Below are 21,049 nucleotides of genomic sequence, written 5' to 3' on the forward strand. Positions count from 1 at the left end.
TTTTTTTGATGCCAGAGATTGAACTCAGAACCTTGCACTTGCGAAGCTGGTGGAGGAACCACTGAGCTAAATCCCCGGCCCTGTATTTACTTTTTTCTGTACAGACATCTTTTTCCTCATATCCTCACTTACTTCCAATTAATAAGTTTTCAAAGGACATGTCCTCCCAATTCAAGTCACACAACTTAAAAGTCACAGATACCATGTACAATAAAAGCCACCCTTTCTCTCCTCCTGGCTTCATGGCTCAAGGACTCCACTAATTCCTTTATTCCCTGCACCTTGTCCTGAGCATCAGGAACTGCTGTGGGACACAACCAGTATTCAGGAGGCAGCATAGACATGTTACAATTCTACCTTATTGATTCGCCTGACTATTGCTCAGGAGATGAAAAAAATAAATGTATTAAAAGCACATACATTATCTTCATGAGCTGTGGGATGAAATACTCATTTTGGAAATAATGATTCCAGGTAGTAGGAGTACAGGGTCCATGAGAAGTGAGTGTTTCATTACTCAATTTCTAAAATGTGAGCACTTAGTGCTTTTTCATTATCATACATTATTACAGTTCTATAAAAATCATTCCGAGGGAATCAGTACCAAAGTTTGAAGCCGTTCAAAATGAGCTGGAAGGCTCCAGTTAGCAGACTTGTCACTAGAGAAATTATACTTTCAACTTTACATATTAAGATTTACTCCCGCTGTGCCACATGCTCAGTCCTTATCAGCCCTGTGTGAGCCAGCAATGTAGTGACTGGAGGTTGCGGGATCCTCTCCGACTGCAACTTCCACAGACAACCACATTTTCATAAAGGTTATGACTTCTCTGTTTTTCAGTTGGGAAATTGGAGGTCCAGAAAACCTAAGTGAAATTACTTTAAGGAAGACAAGTGACACAGGTAGAGTGGGAGGCAGTCCATCTATTTTGATTTTTCAACTCAACCATTTCTCACTCTGTACTCAGAGGCTCAGGTAGCATCTCCCCCACCAATGCTCTGTCTCTAGTGTTCCATCATCTTCACTGGAATCCAGATCTGCACTCCAGAGCATGCACCTACTTGCTATACTGCAGCTCACATGCACAGAGACCTGTGAGAGGCTTTTGATACCCACTGTCCCATGAAAGGAGTTAGGGAAATGCCACAGCTTGTTGGCAGCCTCAGGCTCAGGAATATCTCAGTGCCTACCTAGAATCATTTAGTACCTGAGCTGCCAAATGTCACCAACTGAGGTGGAGAGTAGAGTTGGCCCATAGAGCTATACTGGGTTGATGGTGTACTTTTACGCCTCAATCTGGGCAGATACAAGCATTTTATATACTTTTCTTCACTGTATCTTCATTAAAAGGTCACTCGGAGACATTCCTAGCACAGCGCTTCTCCAACTCTAACGCAAACAGGAATCACCTGGAGATTTGTTAAAATGCAGAGTGTGACCCTACAGGTCTAGGGCAGGAGGCCTGAGGCTGTTCATTTCTCAAAAGCAGAGATGAAGTTGATTCTGCTGCTCTGAGGGCCATCCTTTGATATTCTTTTTTGGTACCGGGATCAAACGCGGGATCTTGTGCTTGCAAGGCAGGCAGAACCACTGAGCTAAATCCAGGCTCCTTCATCCTTTGAATGGCAGAGCTCTAGAGCACAGTTTGGAAACTACAGATCTTGGCATTCAAAAGCCCATAGCCTGCAGCACCTCAAACATGATGGGGCTCACATGAAGCATTAACCAGCTAAAGATATTTCCTTTATTATTGTTGTATGAACTCATATAATTATGGTGTGAACCATACAAGAAAAAGCCTCTGTAGAACATGTTATGAAAGAAGCCAGATAAGGAGTAAAGAAGATTTACTCACGGGAGAAGCGGGCAAGTGGTCTAGCATTCTTGTCTCCAGCTTCATTTGCAACTGAAAAAAAAATGTGGAGGATGCAATTAAGAACAAGGCAGGTGTGTCTGCAGAATAGGCCCAGGCTACTGCTAATCCTCTGATGCTTTAACATTAAATTATGTTGAGTCTTAAAGGGGATAAAAGCAACTTCATCTTTTCTAGATTTCCAATGCTACTCTTAACACTGAAATGAGGTCAATGTCTCAGTCATTGTGTTTAGAACATTTGAGTAAGGCTAGAGAAGACCAAAACAATATCTAGTCTAATATGCCTAAAGAGGTGAACTGGCTTGCATCTACTTATCAAGAGGCACTAGCATCAGATTTCCACACAAGTGCACAAGTTCCTGTTCCAGGTTGGCCCTGATGAGGCTATCCTTGCATACAAAATTGCACGCTAAGTTTCTCAAATGAGTCCAGTGTTCTCCCACCCATGAGGCAAAGCCAAGACAACAATATCATAAGATAAGAACAAAGTTGGCCTCTGTTAAGAAGGTTATTAAATTTAGATGCTAACAAACAGGGTAGGTCCTAAAGGGGGATTTACAGAATTATTCAGAATGGCCCTAAGAAAGCCTTGGGTACAAAGCTTTTCAGAAGGGCAGTTTTTCTCATCGGATAAACTTTTCTATAATTCATCATCCTGTACATGGGGTCACAATTAATATCCCCTATCATTTCTGAACCCATCTTTCTAGATAAATAGTTATTAAATAGAAACACAAATTTTACATGCTGTAAATATCATTAATTTCCATAAAGATGATATCTTGTTTTGTGTACACATGGAAGACAGACATAAATATTTGTGATCTACTCCAATGAACACCCAAAATAATAAACAGGAAAAACATGCTCATTTTTAGCTCAGAAGAAATAGTCCATAGGCAGAATGGAGGAGACTGCTACTTAATCATGACAGTGTTAGAATTATGGCTGTAAACAAAAGAAATATTAATTTCTTAAACATATTACATCATTTTGCAACAAAGGAGTCAAAAATTCCTTTCACACTCCCTGAGAGGTAAACATTTTAGACTTCTGAACATATGGACAATTTTTTTAAATTAATAAATTCAATCTCTCTTCTTGTATTTCCGGCATTAGAGTCCTCCTGTCACTGTGTCTCCACTCTGTATATTACTAACAGGACATAACTCGAGAAGGCCCACAGGGGGAGCTCAAGCCATCTCTCTTGTCGCAGCGTTTCAAAAAAAAAGAACAAAGTCAAATTAATAGGGTCTGTGGAAAATACATTTTAGAATTTGTTGTTGTTGTTGTTGTTTTGGGCACGGGTATCAAATTCGGGTCCTTGCGCTTGCGAGGCAGGTGGCGGAACCACTGAGCTAAATACCCATCCCCCATTTTAGAAATTTCTAGAACCAGTTATCCAGGAAAAAGGAAGGAGGGAGGAAGGGGGGGGGAGAGAGAGACAGAGATCACAGAGGAGGCAAGGAAGAAGCCATGAGTCAGTCAGTTATGGCTGCAAGTTTCCCTGAGTTCAAACTGCTTCCACCTTACACATCATAATCTCTAAAAATGGAAATCAAACCATTAGGTTTATTTGTTTCCCCCAATACCTTTGCTTGCAAAAACTGATAGCCTGGCTTTTATGCATGGATTTCATGGGCCATTACAATGGCAGAGATGAAAGCATCACGAGTCTGAGAGACTTTTCTGAAGTCTGTGGCTCCAGCAGGATCTTAAAGGGTGTGTAAGGACTGGCCAGGTGAAAGATTGGTAGGGGTGTCCCAGGGATGTGGTAACTGAAGTGGTAGGGAGGAGGAGACAGTATGGAGGGAGTGCTTGGGGATGGCCAATTGGTGCATGTTAGTGGGCACTGAAACATGCTCTTGGAAATATAGTTTCTAGAGTTTGGTTCTATATTGCCCACCTTGAAGAGTTCACATTCTCCCAGGGCCACTCTATCACACTCAGCCTGGGACCTCCCTACCACCCCTCCATGCAAGGATGGGAACTGCTGATCCAGATCCACATCACCCAGGACAGGAAGGAATCCAGACCTAGGGTCATGGGGCACATGGAGAGTTATTCTGAAGTCCACTACCAGTGTCATTTTCCTACACATAGATCTGATTCCACAGAAAAAGTCTCTAGTAATGTCCCAACAACTGCAAGACACAATGCTGATCACCTGCCCTAGAATCCAAGACCTGCCTGGTTCCATTTAATTTTTCCGCTACTATGTTGGTCAAGCTTCCATCACTACAATAAATACCCAAGATAATTCAAAAAAGAATTTTATTTTGGCACATGGTTTAGAGGTTCAAGTCCAAAATCATTGCTTTTAGGCCTCAGTTGAGGGTGTCTGATGGTAAAGGTGGGGAGTAGTTGGCGGAGCGAAACTGCTTACCTCATTGAGGTCATGAAGCAAAAGAGACAGTGAGGAGAGGGCCAGGGCCCCACAATCCACTTCAAGAGAAAGGCTCTCCTGACCTAAAGTTTTCTCATGTGGTCCCACCTATAAGATTTCCACTAACCCCAACAGCACCACTCTGGGGACAAAGCTTTTAACACATGAGACTTTGAGGGACATTCAGGATCCAAACTCTATCAACTATATTTCCCAGAGCATGTTTCAGTGCCCACTAACATGCACCAACTGACTATCCCAAACACTTCCTCCATACACAGTTCCCTCCTCCCTACTGCTTCAGTTATCACGTCCCTGGATACCCCTCCCAGTCTTTCACCTATCCAATCCTGCTGGAGCCGCAGACTTCGGAAAAGTCTCTCAGACTCATGCTGCTTACAGCCCTGCCCATATACCTGACTCCCCTTGCAGACCTGCAGTTCTCAAGTTTCAGCAGGCATTAGAACCACAGGGAAGGTCTGCTAAAATGCAGACTACAGGTTTGTTAAAAATACATGTTCTCATGTATTTTACATGTTCCACCTGTTGGGTCTTATGAGTACTCAAGAATTTGTATTTCTAACAAGTTTCCTGGTAATGTAGTGGCTGTTACTCTGGGGATCAAACTGAGAGTGGCTGCACTAAACTATAAGCCACCCCACCCAAGGCAAGGATCATAATTTTTCACCTTCATACTTCTATTCTTTTGCATAGTGACTGCCTGAAGAACCATGCCTTCTTCGGTCAGCATTTTTAGATCTGAAGTAGACCAAATAGATAAAAATGACCACAAATGGCTTTGCTGATCAGACTGGCTTCCACAGAAAGCCATTTGGTCCAACAATGCTTTTAATTTTTAGAAATTAGTTGTCTGCATTTTTTAAGTTAAGTGATTTCAATTATAAATATATAAATAAAATATATATATATTTTTTTTTGCCAGCTTCTTTAGGATATCTGGGGAGACTGGTACAGGAGGCTCCCAGCCTACAGAGCAGCAAGGGGTGGACACTTGGATGCCCACTCATGAGTGATTCCATCTTCCTCATGTTTGGGATGAAGCTCTTTGTTGACCATCGCTGGAATTTTATCCTCTCTTCATGCAAGAAGGGAAGTTCAAATAATAAAAACTCAACAGAGACTTGTAGTACAAGAAGTGACTGTGGCCAGCTTTGCAAAGCCCATCTGTTCCCAGCCCATAACTTCCAGACACATCTGATGGTCCATCAGCAGAACAACCTTCAGACACTGCAGTTTGTTTGCCTTGTATTTTAAAAAAATACATCAAGCTTCAACAATGAAGTAGATGATCCACTGGGGGGGGTACATTAGATTTCACTGAAATTATTGTACGGATTTATGGAAAGTTCTCCACACCATAGGCATAGCACAAAACACAGAGGTTCCAGATCAATATATGATGGATTCTATCACTGTTGAGCTGCACAATTAGCCTATGTGTAGGCACAGACAGATGAATATATATATCACCAAATACAGGAAGACTTACTTTTCTATATGGTAGTATTTGGGAAGATTTGTAACATTTTTATACGTGTCATGTTTATAATCAGGAAAACTATTTTTATTAAGGGGGAAGAAAACAATTGACTATCACTCCCATTCAAAAAGTATACAATACTGTAATCCCAGCACTAGGAAGACTGAGGCAGGAAGATAACTTCAAGTTCAAGGCCAGCCTGAACTACATTGTGAGACCCTGTCTCAAAAAAACAAAAAATAAAAAGTATACATCATGTACACACACTCAGTGTTTTAGATTCCACAGATTTCAGGGCTTCTACCACCTTAGTCCAAGAAGGCTACTATAAAACTCAAAATATGAGTCTTGTCAAGTACAGTGGTATATGCCTGTAATCCCAGGAACTCCAGAGGCTGAGGCAGGACCCCAAGTTCAAGCGTAGCTAAGAGGCCTTGTCTCAAAAAAAAAAAAAAAAAAAAAAAAAAAAAAAAAAAAAAAAAAAAAAAAAAAAAAAAAAAAAAAAAGAATTACAAGGGCCAGGGATGTAGCTTACAGCAAAGGCACAGGGTTCAATTGGAAAGAACTGAAGGAGGGAAGGAAGGAAAAAAGAAGGGAGGCATCGCCCCCATCCATGGGTTTCTGCACATTCTTGGTCAGTGGCTTGCCCCTTCAAGCATACTAGAATTACCTGGAGGACTTTACAAAAGTTGGATGCCCAGACCACATCCCAGACCTGTCAAGCAGGGCCTTTGAGAGGAGACCACAACATCAGTAATTGTAAGTTCCCAGGTGATTCTACCAAGCAGCCAAGATTGAGAAACACTAATAGGGTAACTTCATGCATCTTTATTAAAGCCATATTTAAGGAAAAGATTTCTTCCAAATTAATTACCCCCATTCAATTCTTGTTTTAAAGATGCTACTGTTTTATCATTAGCACCCTGAACCAGGCATGCTTCTGCTTTAAGAAAATTTCAACTGCTAAGACTAAAGTCAAAACTATAGAAATAGACTAGCAGGGAGCTCTTCACCTTGTGAACACTTCTTTATAAAAGCTTTCACCTCACACTGCTTACAACCTTCCATACATGGGTACTAAGCACCACCTGGGTACTGGGCACTAAACTAGACTTTGGGAGGGGTGCAGCCCTGTGTTTCATCCAGTCTTGATATATAGGAGGTAATTGTGCCTTTCCATTTAGGTTTATCTAGGTGTGACCAGCAAAGAAACAGTATGATGATAACATGAAAATATAGATTCGTTGGTCATGGGTCCACCAAGGGAGAATTCCCACACATGGAGACAGAATTACAGGTTTTAAATGAGTGCCTTGGAAGCCACTTAGGTATTCTAATGTTTGAGAAGGATGTGTTACCTGTATGTTTGCTGTGTGTCTTTCCTCCCAAATTGCCCAGAAATGAATTGCAAGGTAAGGGACTTGCCATGGAGACCATGGACCTTAGAAGGGAGTTCACTCAGAGTATCCTAACCCCAGACAAGGAACAGGGTGCTGATGTCCTAGCTAAGCCACAAATGATTCAGACCACTATTCAGGGAAGAGTGTGGAAGGAGATGAGCAGCCAAACAGTTGTGTGGTATTCTGGGCAGGTGTATACTGCTTTGTAATCAAAACTAGTACCAAAACACTGGCACCCTTGTTTTGAAAGCCCTAACACCTGCATGAGCATAAACGCAGCTGAAATTCTGGATGCCAGGGCAAACATACAGTGAACAGCAGACCCAGGGCAGAGGTGGCCTCCTATGGGAAAAGCTGGTGAATGTGTTGGTGGCTGGTGCTTTGCCACCAGCTCGGGGTCTGGCTCAGAGACCTTCTCCAGGTGAGTTCTTTTGTGGAGCCTGGTGGCTGGAATGTCAGGCTCAGTGGATTCCCCCACATCCCACCCCAGAGAAGAGAAGGTTGGAATGAGAATCCAAGCACCTTCTCTAGTTACTGAGAGAAGATAAAGCTCAGCATTGCTCACCAATGTCTGACCTCACCTCACCCTACCTTCAACTTGCAAAGACCCAAACAACAGCAGGAAAACAGGGTGTAATGCTGGGGAAAAACAGACTTAGTCAAAATAATCTTTATCTTTAATTCAATGTCACCTTCTAAGTAGGGCCACCTATTAAGATCATGGCCCCCAAATTCCTCTTTCTGACTTTATTCCTCACTCCAGCACTTATCACCTAGATTTTATTTGTGGTATTTATCGCTTTTGTCCTTTCATTTTACTGTCAACCCCACAGAAGTACTGACTCTACACCAATTAAAAACAACTACTAATGGAATACTACTCAGCCATAAAGAATGAGAAAGTAGAGTCATTCATAGGAAAATGGACACATTTTGAGGAATACTCCTAAGTGAAATAAATAAGTCACACATGTAAATACCAAATAGTTTCTCTGGTGTGAAAAAATATAATGGTACATAAGATCCTAATGGTGTAATTGACAATGTGAAAAAGGAAGAAAAGGCTAAAGGTATAAGGAAAGTGGGAAGGGTAGGGGAAAGGGAATAAGGGAAAAGAAAAAAATACAACAAATGAAAAAATGAAAATAAAGTGTTTGTAAATGGGGAGGGGAGGGGGGTGAAGGGAGGGCAGGGACAAGGAGAAAAAATGAAAACCAAGACCTGTCATATAAAGGTACAAGATCCCAGCAATGAATGTAACTGTACTGTATACCTAGAATGTACCAATAAACTCAATAAAAAACAAAAACAAACAAACAAACAAAAAAAACCCCAACTACCGCATCCTCATGCCTAAATGCCTAATGAACAACATTTACTGAATGAATCAATGACCAACGTCCTAACAATATATAATTGTGGCCAAAAATACTTGGAAAAGAATAGGAAAAGGTAATTGCATGGCATTAATATCCCGTGAGTACCCATATGAACTCTAAAGATCCATTTACCTATTCAAAAATATTTTGGCTAGGGTTTAAATAACTTTTTAAAAAAATAGTACATATGTATATTATATAATGTTTACATTCTTTTTGTTGTACTGGGGATCAAACTATAATGTTTATATTCTTTATGGGAATTTGGTACATGTACATTACCTGTTCAAAATACTAATCAAACACTGAAAAAGTTGCAAATGCCAGGAAAATGTGTAACCCTTCACTCCTAGTGATGGTCCCTGCCTTCACATTACATATGATTGTTATTCCCATTTAATATACAGGAGCTCAGGAAAAGGTTGGGTAATTTTTCCAAGACCACATAATTGTATGGCAGAACCTCAATCCAAGCCCAGAGGTATATAGATCTAAAGTCTGTGTTTTTCTTCTTAATCTCTTTTCCTTCAAGAAGGGGAGACAGGGCTGGGGATTTAGCTCAGCGGTTCGGTGGCCTGCCTTGCAAGCACAAGGACCTCAGTTCAATCCCCGGTACCAAAACAAAACAAAAGAAAGAAAGAAAGAAAGAAAGGGAGACAGATGAAAGAGATGGATGCACCTAGAGAAGGGCCAGTCTGAGCCTGACCCTCTGGCCTGTGCCTTTATCTCCAGTGGAGCTAAGTACCAACCTACAGAAAATGGTGAGGTCATCTGCCTGGAACTTGGTACCTGGCATAAGCCCAGGATACTGCCAGTAGAAATAGCTCTTTGGTGAGATGGCCAAGGAGAGCGGGACTCACAGAAATAGAATCCAGAAGGGAAGAAGCCATCCAGGAACTCTGAGGCCACTGCAGCCATGGTCCAAGTGAGCCTGACCACTGCTTCCACTAACAGCAGACATAGTTATAGTTAATGTGATACTGATTTTTACTGGCATTCAGAACTCAAGAGATGAGGGATCAGACAGTTTCCCCCAGATTTCAAAGGAAAGCCTTGGATGACTATCCTGAGAGGATGGTACATTAAACTGTGAGAAAGAAAGAAGAGGAAGGGGAGGGAATGTAAGGGCATAGGGGACATAAATATGATCAAAAGACAAAGCAGGAATGAGTGTGGGAGAAGGGGAGTGATGGGAGCGAAATGATTGAAGTACATTATGTGCACTTTAGATCTGTCAAAATGAAGCCCATTGATGTATACATATAAACAATATGTACTAATAAAAATGTGGGAGGAAATAAAGCAGAGCTGAGAAGCAAACAAAAAGAACAGTCCTAACAGAAAGGGTTCTATGCGACACAGAGGCTAATGTAATTCCACACTCTGTATTATAAAGTGTTCTTCTGAAGTATACATTTCTTATATCTAAAATTACATTTTTAAATTACCAGCACAGAAGAGAAGTTACAAAATAAGTCCTAGAAATTGGAACATTCTAACTCTTCAGAAGTCAAATACTAAAGATTTTCTTTTGATTTTGGTTTTGATTAATAATGTAAATATATCCCAAATTTCAAATGAATTCACAGACAAAACTCATCAGTGTCCTTTTAAGAATGTATTAAAAACTTTTCTTCAGTTCTGTTATATACAAATCTGCCAAAATGAAGCTCATTAATCTGTATAATAAATAAAAAACTGAAAAAAGAATTAAATCCACATTAGCACAAACGAGTACCACTCACAAAAACAACCTCTAGGAGGCAAGTCTTATTCTGTTTTGCAGGTGAAGAAACTGTCACTGCAAAAGATTAAGTGGCTTGGGAGAGATGAGAACAAGGCAAAGCTGCTGAGCCAGACTGCCTTCCACATCTTCAGCGCCAAGCCTTGTATTCCCAGAAAAGGGAAAGTAACTCCATCTCTCTAACTCCAGTGCCATCATGTGTCAAAGTTTGGCTTCCTTTGCACCATGTGATTTGATGAATATTGATGTTCAACAAACCTGGGGTCTGTGGCAAGCATACAAATGTGTAACTGTGATTGGGAATGACTGAATGAGAATGACTGAATCCAGTGCTTCTGATGCCTGGGCTGAGCTTGGCAAGATGTGTCTATGAAACATCACCACAACCTGCCAGGGACTGGGGAACCCTACAGGGGCAAGTCATGAAAACAAGTGGGAAATCCCCGCCAGGTTAGATGGAACATAAAATACTGTGACCATAAAATGGGTAATTTACAAAGATAATTAACAAAATATTTACATAAAATTTATCACTGGGTTTGCTTAAAATATGAGATATTATATAATGCATTAACTAAGCACTGTGCATTTGTTATCTAACTTTAACCTCACAAAAATATTGAAGCTATTGCTACTGTTTTCCTATTTTCAGATATAAAAACTGAGTCTTTGAGAATTTAAATTACCTGAATTGAAAGAATTAGTAAGGGCAGGTCTGGAAATTGAATCCAATACCAAGTTATTCCAGAGCCATAAAAACATTGTGACTATCATATATTTAATAGCTAAGTATTAGTACTATTTAATGGGCTCATGGTTGCACAATCCAGAGCCTCATGGTGGTGTCACAATGGACTACACAATGTTCTCCTGCCCCTTGGGGAACAGAGCTCAGCTATTTGTGTCCATAAACATGAAAGGCATCACCACTCTCCATCCTGTTCCTCTCCTGTCTTCTTCGTTCGGGAATGCTCAGCATTGCCTCCTTCTGCTTTACTGGCCAACTTGGCTGTCAACTCTAAATCAGGCTCTTCTATCAAAGAAAATAAAACTAATTTGTAGGGCTGACAATGTGAGTGGCTGGGATGGTGCATCTTCCAGGTCCCTGTCTCCTAAACCAGTGGGTAAGTCTTCCCTACAGAGAGCGAGACTCGCCCAACAGAGGGCAAGATGCACCACTCCTTTTATCAAATACAGTGAGATATAAACACAAAGTAAAATTTACTTGTTTCAGTCACTTCTTCTTTGTTCCAGGTTTCATGTTGATGCTCATGGCTGTTACTCAAATCCAAGAATTACCACCTTCCAATAGCATCCCTAGAGCCCCCTCCACCCAGCAATGGTGCTGGATAGGAGGCTAGACATGACCAGGAATCCAGCTGAGGCTGACAGACCAGGCAACAAGCTTCCTTCATGTTGCTCATGTTATTCAAGTTGTTGCCATACACATTTATCAAGGTGTCTGCTACTTCTGTTGAAACCACTTGGCAAAGCTACCAGTTTCTCACCTTTATGAACTGAGGCCTTGCTAGGGAAACACAGTATTAATGCATGAGATTATACAAACTGTTGAATGCTACATGGAGGGTCCTTGCTCATAAAAAGAAGTAGAGCTTGTGGCCTGGAATGGGTGGCACTACAATGCTTCTAGGAAGACAAGGAGAGGAAAGATTTAGAAAAGTAGAAAGAAAGATGGAGTGTGTCCCGGGAAAGGAAAAGGATGTGGTACATTCTAGGGCCAGAAGGACACTGACCAGTTATACTATAAATTTCTCACTTTGACAGGGTGGGAAAGCTTTTCCTTGCAGGAGAGGGGATCAGGTGCTATGGTTTGACTATGTCCCCCTCAATTTACATGTTGAAAGCCTAACCCATTGCTTCAGTGTGAAAGTGGTTTGGGGCCTAAGAAGAGGAAACTGAGCCATGAAAACAAAGTTCCACTGACGAGTGTGACAGGCAAGCTAGACTGCCAACTTGATTGGCTTAGAAGTCACCAAGGAGATTAACAAAGCACATTTCTGGGTGTATCCTGGTCAGTCACAGAGGCATGCCCTTCAGTACTGTATCTGATCCTTCTCCCCCTCTATTCCATGCCGTCCCCTCCTCTGCTTCCCTGATGCCAGGACTAAGCAGCCTTGCTCCACTATACTTCTGTTTTTTTAATTAATTTTATTGGCACATTGCAGGTACAGAATATAATGACATTCATCATTGGAAATTCGCATCTTTACATAATCCATCTTGGTTCTTATTTTTTTCCCATTCCCCGCCCTCCCTTAAACCCCTCCATCCCTTCCTATCTACAAAGACTTTGTTTTCATATTTTCATTTTCTCTTATTAATTCTATTCCCTTCTTTCCTTTCCCCTACCTCTCCCATTTCCCTTTCCTCTTTGCCTCTTTTCTTCCTATTTCACATTATCTATACCTTTTAGTCCTTATTTACACTTTCAGTTTCTCACATTAGAGAAACTATTCGGTATTTACACGTGTGTCCTATTTTTATCACTTATTTTTATCTCCTCTATGTGTCTCTATTTAGCTACAAATGTCTCTAATTTCTCATTCTTTATTGTGAGTAGTACTTCATTTATAAAAGAACCACATTTTCTTTATCCAGTCTCCAGCTGATGGGCAATTGGGCTGCTTCCAAGTTTTAGCTATTACAAATTGTGGTGCTGTGAACATGGGTGCACATATATCATTTTGGTATAATTCTTTTAATTCTTTTGGGGGTCTGATTTTTTAAGATCCTCATATACACTAGATAGACCTTTTTCTTAGGAACACCTGGTGAAAATGTTTTCCACGATGTGGGTTGTCTCTTCACATTGTTGGTGGTTTCTTTTGCCATGCAGAAGTTTTTTTAATAAGAAGAGATCCCACTTGTTATTTGTGCCAGTTCACAGGCAACTGAAGTTTTGTTCATAAAATCTCTTCCTACACCAGTGTCTTCAACAGTTCTACCCAACCTCTCTTCCAGACAGTTTAGTGTTTTTGTTTCAATATTTAGATCTTTAATCCATTTCACTTTTAGTTTAGTACACAGTGAGAAATACAGGTCTAGTTTTAATCTTTGGCAAGTTGAAACCCAGTTTTTACAGCACCATTTATTAAAGAGGCTATCTTTCCTCCAGTGACAGTGTTTGGCTCGTTTGTCGAAGATGGGGTGGCTGAGTATGTCTAGAGTTGTTACTGTATCTTCTAATCTGTTCCACTGGTCCCCAGGTCTGTTTCTTTGCCAGTAACATGCTGCTTTATCACAATAGCTTTGTAGTATAGTCTCAAATTGGGGATTGTGATACCCCCTACCTTGTCGTTATTGCCTAGAACTGCCTTTGCTATTCTAGGTCTTGTTCCAAATGAATTCTTGAATTGTTTTCTCAAGGTCTGTGAAGTACGCTGCTGGAATTTCAACTGGGATTGCACTGAATCTATATAGTAGTTTTGGAAGTAGGGCCATTTTCAATGTGTTGATTCTTTCTACCCAGGAGCAAGGGATGTCTTTCGATTTTCTGATATCCTCTTCAACCTCTTTTTTCAGAGTGCTGTAGTTTCCAGAGTAGAGGTCTTTGATTTCTTTTGTTAGGTTGATTCCTAGGTATTTCAATTTTTTGGATGCTATTGTGAAAGGAATTGTTTGCCCTATTTCTCTCTCAAGAGTCTGTTTTTCATGTACAGGAAAGCTATTGATTTTTGTACATTAACCTTGTATCCAGCTATTCTTTGGTAGCTGAATTTGGTAATTAAGTCTAAAACACTTTTGGTGATGTTCTTGGGGTCTTCTATGTAGAATATCATATCTCCTACAAATAATGACAATTTGAATTCTTCATTTCCTATTTTTATTCCTTTTATTTCTTTCTCTTGCCTAATTGCTGTGGCTAATGTTTCCAAAACTATATTAAACAGGAATGGTGATAGTGGACATCCTGTCTACAGACTGTAGGGTGAAGGATTTCAGTTTTTGACCATTTATGATATTGTATCATTGTATGATACTGGCTGTTGATTTTTCATAGATAGCTTTCATCAGATTGAGGTAGAGACCACCTATTCCAATTTTTGTAGGATGTTTTTTATCATAAATGTGTGTTGGATTTTGTCAAATGTTTTTTCTGCATGTACTGAGATGGTTATATGGTTTTTGTCCCTGGCTCTATTAATATAGTATATTACATTTATTGATATGCATATGTTGAACCATCCCTGCATCCCTCGGATGAATCCAACCTGGTTGGGGTGTATGATCTTCTTGATGATCTTCTCCTTTCTATTTGCCAGTATCTTACTAAGGATTTTGGCATCTGTGTGTACTACTGAGACTGGCCTATAGTTCTCTTTTTTGCTTGAGTCTTTTTCTACTTTGGGAATCAAGGTGATGCTTGCTTCCAGGAATGAATCTGGAAATATTGCTTCCCTTTCAATTTCACTGAAAAGTTTAAACAGTAGTGGCAGTAGTTCCTCTCTAAATATCTTATAGAACTTAGCAGTGAAGCCAACAGGGCCCAGGCTTTTCTTAATTGGTGAATTTTTAATTACATTTTCAATTTCATTGATTGATATTGGGTTAAAATTTTTAGGTTATCTTCAACTTTAGTAATTCATACATATCTAGGAATCTGTCCATTTCTTCTGTCTTTTCCATCTGATTGTCATATAGGTTCTCAAGGTAGGTATTAATGATCCTCTAGATTTCTGCTGGGTCCATTGTAATTTTATCCTTTTCATTCCTAATCATGTGGATTTGGACCTTTTCTTTCCTATATATATATATTTTTTTTATAAGGTTGGCTAAGAGTTTGTCAATTTTGTTTATTATTTCAAAGGACCAACACTTGGCTTCATTTATTTTTTTGTGTCATTCTCTCAGTCTCCATTGCATTGACTTCTGCACTGATCTTTGTTTTAATTAATTTTAATGGTACATTTAAGGTACACAATATAATGGCATTCATCATTGGAAATTTGCACCTTTACATAATCCATCTTGGTTTTTATTTTTCCCCATCCCTTTATCCTCCCTTACTATCTACAAAGACTTTGTTTCCACATTTTCATTTTCTCATTTTAATTCCATTCCCTTCTTTCTTGCCCCTACCCTTCCCACTTCCCCTTCCCCTTTGCACCTTTTCTTATTTCATATTACTGCTCTGATCTTTATAATTTCCTCCCTTGTAGGAGCTTTAGTTTTGTCCTGCTCTTCTTTTTCTAGAAGCTTGAGGTTCAGCATCAGGTTATTTAATTGAGCTCACTTTGCTTTGCTACTATGAGTTTTCACTGCTATGAATTTCCCTCGTAAGACTGCTTTCATTGTGTCCCACAGATTCTAATATGTTGTATTGTCATTCTTATTTAATTTTAGGAACTGTATGATTTCTTCTTTAATTTCCTCTGTAACCCGTTGGCTATTCAGAAGTGTGTTATTTTCCATGTGTTTATGAAATTCTTGCAGTTTTTTTTGCAACTGCTCTCCAATTTCATCGCACTATGGTCTGATAATATGTAGGGGATAACTTCAACTCCTTTGTACTTACTTAAAACATGTCCTATGAGCAAGTATGTGGTCTATCTTGAAGAATGAGCCATGTGCAGCTGAAAAGAATGTGTATTCTGATTTTGTGAGGTGGAACACTCTGTAAGCATGGTAAGTTTATTTGTTCAAGAGTTTGATTGAGTTCTAGTATTTCACTGTTTACTTTCTGTCTAGTTGATCTAGATTCATGATAGTGGGGTATTTAGGTCCCCCACTATTATAGTATTAGTGCCTATTTGCCTTTTCCATGCCTGTATTTTTTTATATGGTTTGATGCGCTCATGTTTGTTACATATATATTTAGATTGTCATCTCTTCCTCTTAGATTGTTCCAAAGGATGTAGTGTCCTTCTTTGTCTCTCTGCTTGAAATCAGTTGATCTGAAAAGGAGAGTTACTTCTGCTTTTGGGGTGGGTCCTGTCACATGGAATATTGTTTTCCACTCTTTAACTTTCAGTCCATAAGTTTCTTTTTGAATTAAGTATGTTTGTTGTATACATTATATTGTTGGATCTTGCTTCTTGACCCATTCTGCTAGTCTATTTCTTTTGATTGGTGAATTGAGGCCATTAACATTGATGGTTATAACTGATATGTATTGACTTATCCTTGTCATGATTTTTTTCTTTTTGTTGGATTCTCCCCCTTTGCGTTTAATTTCTTGTCATGCTTGATGGATTCCTTCTGCTGGGCTTCCTGGAGTTGTGATCCTCATTTTCTTTTCCTAGGATGTTATTTAAAAAAATTTTTTTTGCAGTGCTGGTTTTGTGTTCATGAAGTTCCTGAGGTGTTCTTTGTCATGAAAGTATCTTATATCTCCATCAATTCTGAAAGATAGTTTTGCAGGTTACATCAATCTGGGTTGGAGGTTGTTTGCTCTTAAGGCTTGAAATACACCACTCCAAGCTCTTCTTGCCTTGATGGTTTGTGTTGAGAAGTTGAGAAGTCTGCTGTGATTGTGATGGGCTTTCCTTTGTATGTGATTTGTTTCTTTTTTCTATCTGCTTATAGAATTTTGTTCTTCTGCTGGGTTTCTGGAATCTTAACAATTATATGCCTGTGGGTAGTTTTGTTTTTGTTTTTGTTTTTGTTTTGTTTTGTTTTTTAAATCACGGCTAATTGGAGTCCTATATGCCTCACTTATCTGTATGTCAATTTCTTTTCCCCTGCTTAGGAGGTTTTCTGCCATTACTTCTGTGAACAGTTTTTAATGTCATCTGCACGCTCTCCTGTTTCTTCATTTTCTCCAATCAGTCTTATGTTGTTCTTCTTTGCATCATGTAGTAGCAATTGAACTGATTTCTTGTGGTCTCTTACTATGTTTAAAACATTTTTCTTCTCCTGGTCACTAACAGCAACCCTATCTTCTATATCTGAAATTCTGTTCTTGCATTGGCTCATTCTGCTGTGTAAATTTCCCTCTCTCTCCCTCCCTCTCTCTCTCTCTCTCTCTCTCTCTCTCTCTCTCTCTCCCCCTCCCTCCTTCTCTCTCATTGAGTTCATTGGTACATTTTAGGTATACAATACAGTTACATTCATCATTGGGATCTTGTACATGACAGGTTTTCATTCTCATTTTTTCCCCTTATCCCTGCCCTCCCTTCACCCCCTCCTCCCTTCCCTATTTACAAATACTTTATTTCCATTTTTTCATTTTCTTGGGTTTTTTTTCTTTTCCCTTATTTCCTTTCCCCCACCCTTCCCACTTCCCCTACAACTTTAGCCCTTTTCTTCCTATTTCACATTGTCAATTACACCATTGGGATCTTATGTACCATTATAGTTTTTCACACCAGAGAAACTATTCGGTATTTATACATGTGTCACTTATTTATTTCACTTAGGAGTATATCCTCGGTTCTGTGTAAACTTTCAATGGAGTTTTTAACCTCCTGGAAATCTGTTTTCATCTGTCTTCTAGATTCCATTCTTCCTGTGTTGGGATTCCATCATGTTCCTCAGCTCCTCTATCTTTTCATCTGTATCCACTTTAGATTTATTAACCACATCTTGTACTATGGGTACAGTCTCTGTTGTTATCTGAGAAATTATTTCTGATTTCATTTTTTCCAGCTCCTCTTTCCTTGCCAGTTCAGAGAGTCCAGGTGGTTGAGTATCAGATTATACTATCTAGATTCCCTTTAGGGTTGCCTTAGGTGAGGAAGTCTGGTTTTGGGACTTGTTTATGTGTCTTCTCATTTCAACAGATGCAGCTGGCTGTGCCTTTATTAAGGCAACTTTTTCCTCACCCATTGGTCTTCAATTCTCAGCAAGCTAACAAGCAGCGTTTTTTCTGCTGATCACCAGCATACCAATTTCTGAGTTCAGAATGGTGGCCTTCTAGATACCTGAGCTGACCTGTTGTCTGTGCAGGCTTCTCACTAGGGCCTGTGCACACTTGGGGTGGTATCTAGGTGTGCCTCCTGTTGGGACCTCTATGTACCTGCTGTCTGGGAGGGCCTTTGACTGGGGGCTGTGCACCCCAGTCCCTGGTGTCTGAGCAGGCGAGTGGCTAGGGTATCTGTGCACTTATTAATGGTATTATGGCGAGCCTCTGGCCATTGCTTGTGTGCCTGTGCAGCTCTTTTCTGGGTGGGCCTTTGGCTTGGGTGTGTATGACTCAGACTCTGGGGTTGGGGCAGAGCTCTGGCTTGGATCTGTCTGCAGCCATGCTGCTGTAGACCACACCACTGCTCCTTAGGACCTACACATACTCACCAATGTTATGGATAGGCTTCTGTCTGAAGTTTGTGTGCCTGTGAAGCTCTTTTCTGGGAGGGCACTGGCTGATGTGCCCAAGCTTCTGGGGTCAGGGCAGAGCCCTGGCTGGGATCTGCCTGCAGCTGTGCAGCTCTGGTCCGCACAGCTGCTCCTCAAGATATGCATGCATTTATCGATATTATGGGGCAGGCCATCTTGCTCCACTACATCTTTCTGCCACAAGAGTTCTGCCTCAAAGCCAGCTGACCATTGGCTAAATTCCATGAAAACATGAGCTAATAACCCATTTCTTCCTTTTAAATGCATGTGCCAGATATTTTGTTTAGCAACAGGAAAGTGGACAATGCAACTGGATTGAAGTTATGATGGGGTTATTTGTTAGGAAGGCAAGTCCAGGTCTCATACTTTCTCGCATTCACACTTGTTTGTTCTCCTGCCATGTTAAGGTCTAGCACAAAGGTCCTCGCCAGATGCTGGCACCATGCTCAAAACAAAGGATAGCATGCAGGTCCTGATATATATAAACAGGACTCTTTGCTACATCTGCCTTCTTACCTATTTCCTCCTACAAACACCCAAAGATGGAAAAGTGAATTTATCTGAGAGTTGGGCCAGAGATTTAGCTCAGTGGTTCTGCCATCTGCCTCACAAGCACAAACTCCCAAGTTTCATCCCCATTACAAAATAAAACAAAACAAAAAGTATCTGAGAGTAGATGTGTCTGAACATGTCCTAAATTCAGGTGCTGGTACATCATTCCACTGTTGGCCATTTCTCTGAAGCACTGCCTCCTTACACTGACCTGAGTTCTTTCTAGTGATAATGGTCAGGTTAACTCCAACCAGCCCTCTTACCTGACACTCTGGAGGAATGGGTCTGATTTCCTTTCCTCCTGAGGGCCCTTCTAATTCAGCTCTGGAAAACTTCTCTTCTCCAAACTGACAAACCCAGTTCCTTGCTTGCGTGGCAAAACAATCTCATTTACCCACAAAATTCAAGTCATCTAAGCCCTGCCAAAAGATGAGAATATACGTTTTATTTCAAATGAGTCTTGGCAACTCACTGTTTAATGCCTGCTCAATTCTGCAATGATCTTTGGGCCAATCCAAGTGTCCAATCTCCTTGGTCAAGTGTCTTTTCCTGTGTGAGTCTTAGGAGCAGCGGAGGGCACCTAGGAACAATCTTCTGCATTATACACCTGGAAGCCATCCAAATGATTAACCATTATGCAGAACGCTTCTGTCCAAATTACCATACCTCAAATTTGACTGTATATAGGGGTCACCTGCGGGCCTTATTAAAATGCAGGTCTTAGCCATATATGGTGGCACATGCATGTAATCCCAGGAAGATCTCAAGTTCAAGGCCAGCCTGAGCAACTTAGTGAAATGTATCAATTAAAAAAAAAAACCCAAAAACACCCAGTTACTTTCTCAATGATGGTAGGAAGGGGTGCCATGGCTGAGATTCTGCATTTCTAGCAAGGTCCCTAATTATTCTGGTAGACACTTTGGGTCACAGGTTTTAAAGGACATATACTCACTTTGAAAAGGAGAAGCTAAGTACACTTTCTGAAAAAAGCACTTCCTGGAAAGCCCTGAATGATCTTGAACTTGTGTGCTATGGGATTCATTGTTCATTTCTCTTGGTTTATTTCAGCAAATCTGTGAGCGAACTTTGAAATCCACAGGCTTAGATATTGAGAGTATGTGCATGTGACAAGTACTGTTCAAGGAGAGAGGGGGGAAGGGAGGAAGAAGGGGGGGAAGAAGAGCAAGGAGAAAGAAGAGGAGGAATAGGAGGAGGAGATGGAGGGAAAAGAAGAGAGACTGATTAAAAGAACAGAGCTAAGCCACAGGATCACTGCCTGCCAGGGTAAGGAAACAGCAGGACATAAAGTCCCAGGTACACAGAGACATCCTCAGATCTGAGATAGGAACTCACCCTCATAGCTAGGTCTGTACTGAACTTGGCCGGCTCAACTTCAATGATCCTAGCTCCATGTAATATCTTGTATTCACAGAAGCATGTGCACATGTATGAACATGCACACATGCACACACACACACATGCACCAATGTGTGCAGGTCCCAAAGATCAGCTCAAGCATGCACTGCCAGCACTGCTACACCCAAAAGCATAAATCATTGCATCATTACCAACTGGCTGCAGGCTGAACAGATCAAAATGCATCAAATAAATTAAACTAAGCCTAGAACAGGATATCCTTGGGCCAGGAGTTGGGGTGCTCACTGGCCTGAGATCCCTTAGGCAAAGACACATCTTCTCACATTCTCTGTCCAGCTTCACACAAGCCCTAGTATACATGAGATGCTAATTACGGGGCTGAACAAGAAGATGAAACCAGGACTGGTCAGGAAATCAGAGGCCCCCCGATAGAAACTGGTCACACAGCCAGAATTCTCTCTCCACAAGCCAAAGAGCTTTTCAGGATAGTTAAAGGCTTTCTCTTAGTTTGGCACTTAATCTTCTAGAGCAGATGGAAG

General features: G+C 40.5%; 1 protein-coding gene across 5 annotated transcripts in view; it reads right to left on the reverse strand.

Moving 5' to 3' along the window:
* Pde1c (phosphodiesterase 1C) overlaps nt 1-21,049 on the reverse strand; it is a 576,741-nt gene that overhangs the window by 400,889 nt on the left and 154,803 nt on the right. For all 5 annotated transcript variants that reach the window (XM_010628348.2, XM_033757620.1, XM_010628343.2 and 2 more), the window contains exon 2: nt 1,857-1,907. In XM_010628348.2, the coding sequence (XP_010626650.1) occupies nt 1,857-1,907 (51 nt within the window). The remainder of the gene's footprint in view (nt 1-1,856; nt 1,908-21,049) is intronic.

This window comes from Fukomys damarensis, unplaced genomic scaffold (assembly GCF_012274545.1).
Source record: "Fukomys damarensis isolate Sample0158 unplaced genomic scaffold, DMR_v1.0_HiC HiC_scaffold_4, whole genome shotgun sequence".
NCBI lineage: Eukaryota > Metazoa > Chordata > Mammalia > Rodentia > Bathyergidae > Fukomys > Fukomys damarensis.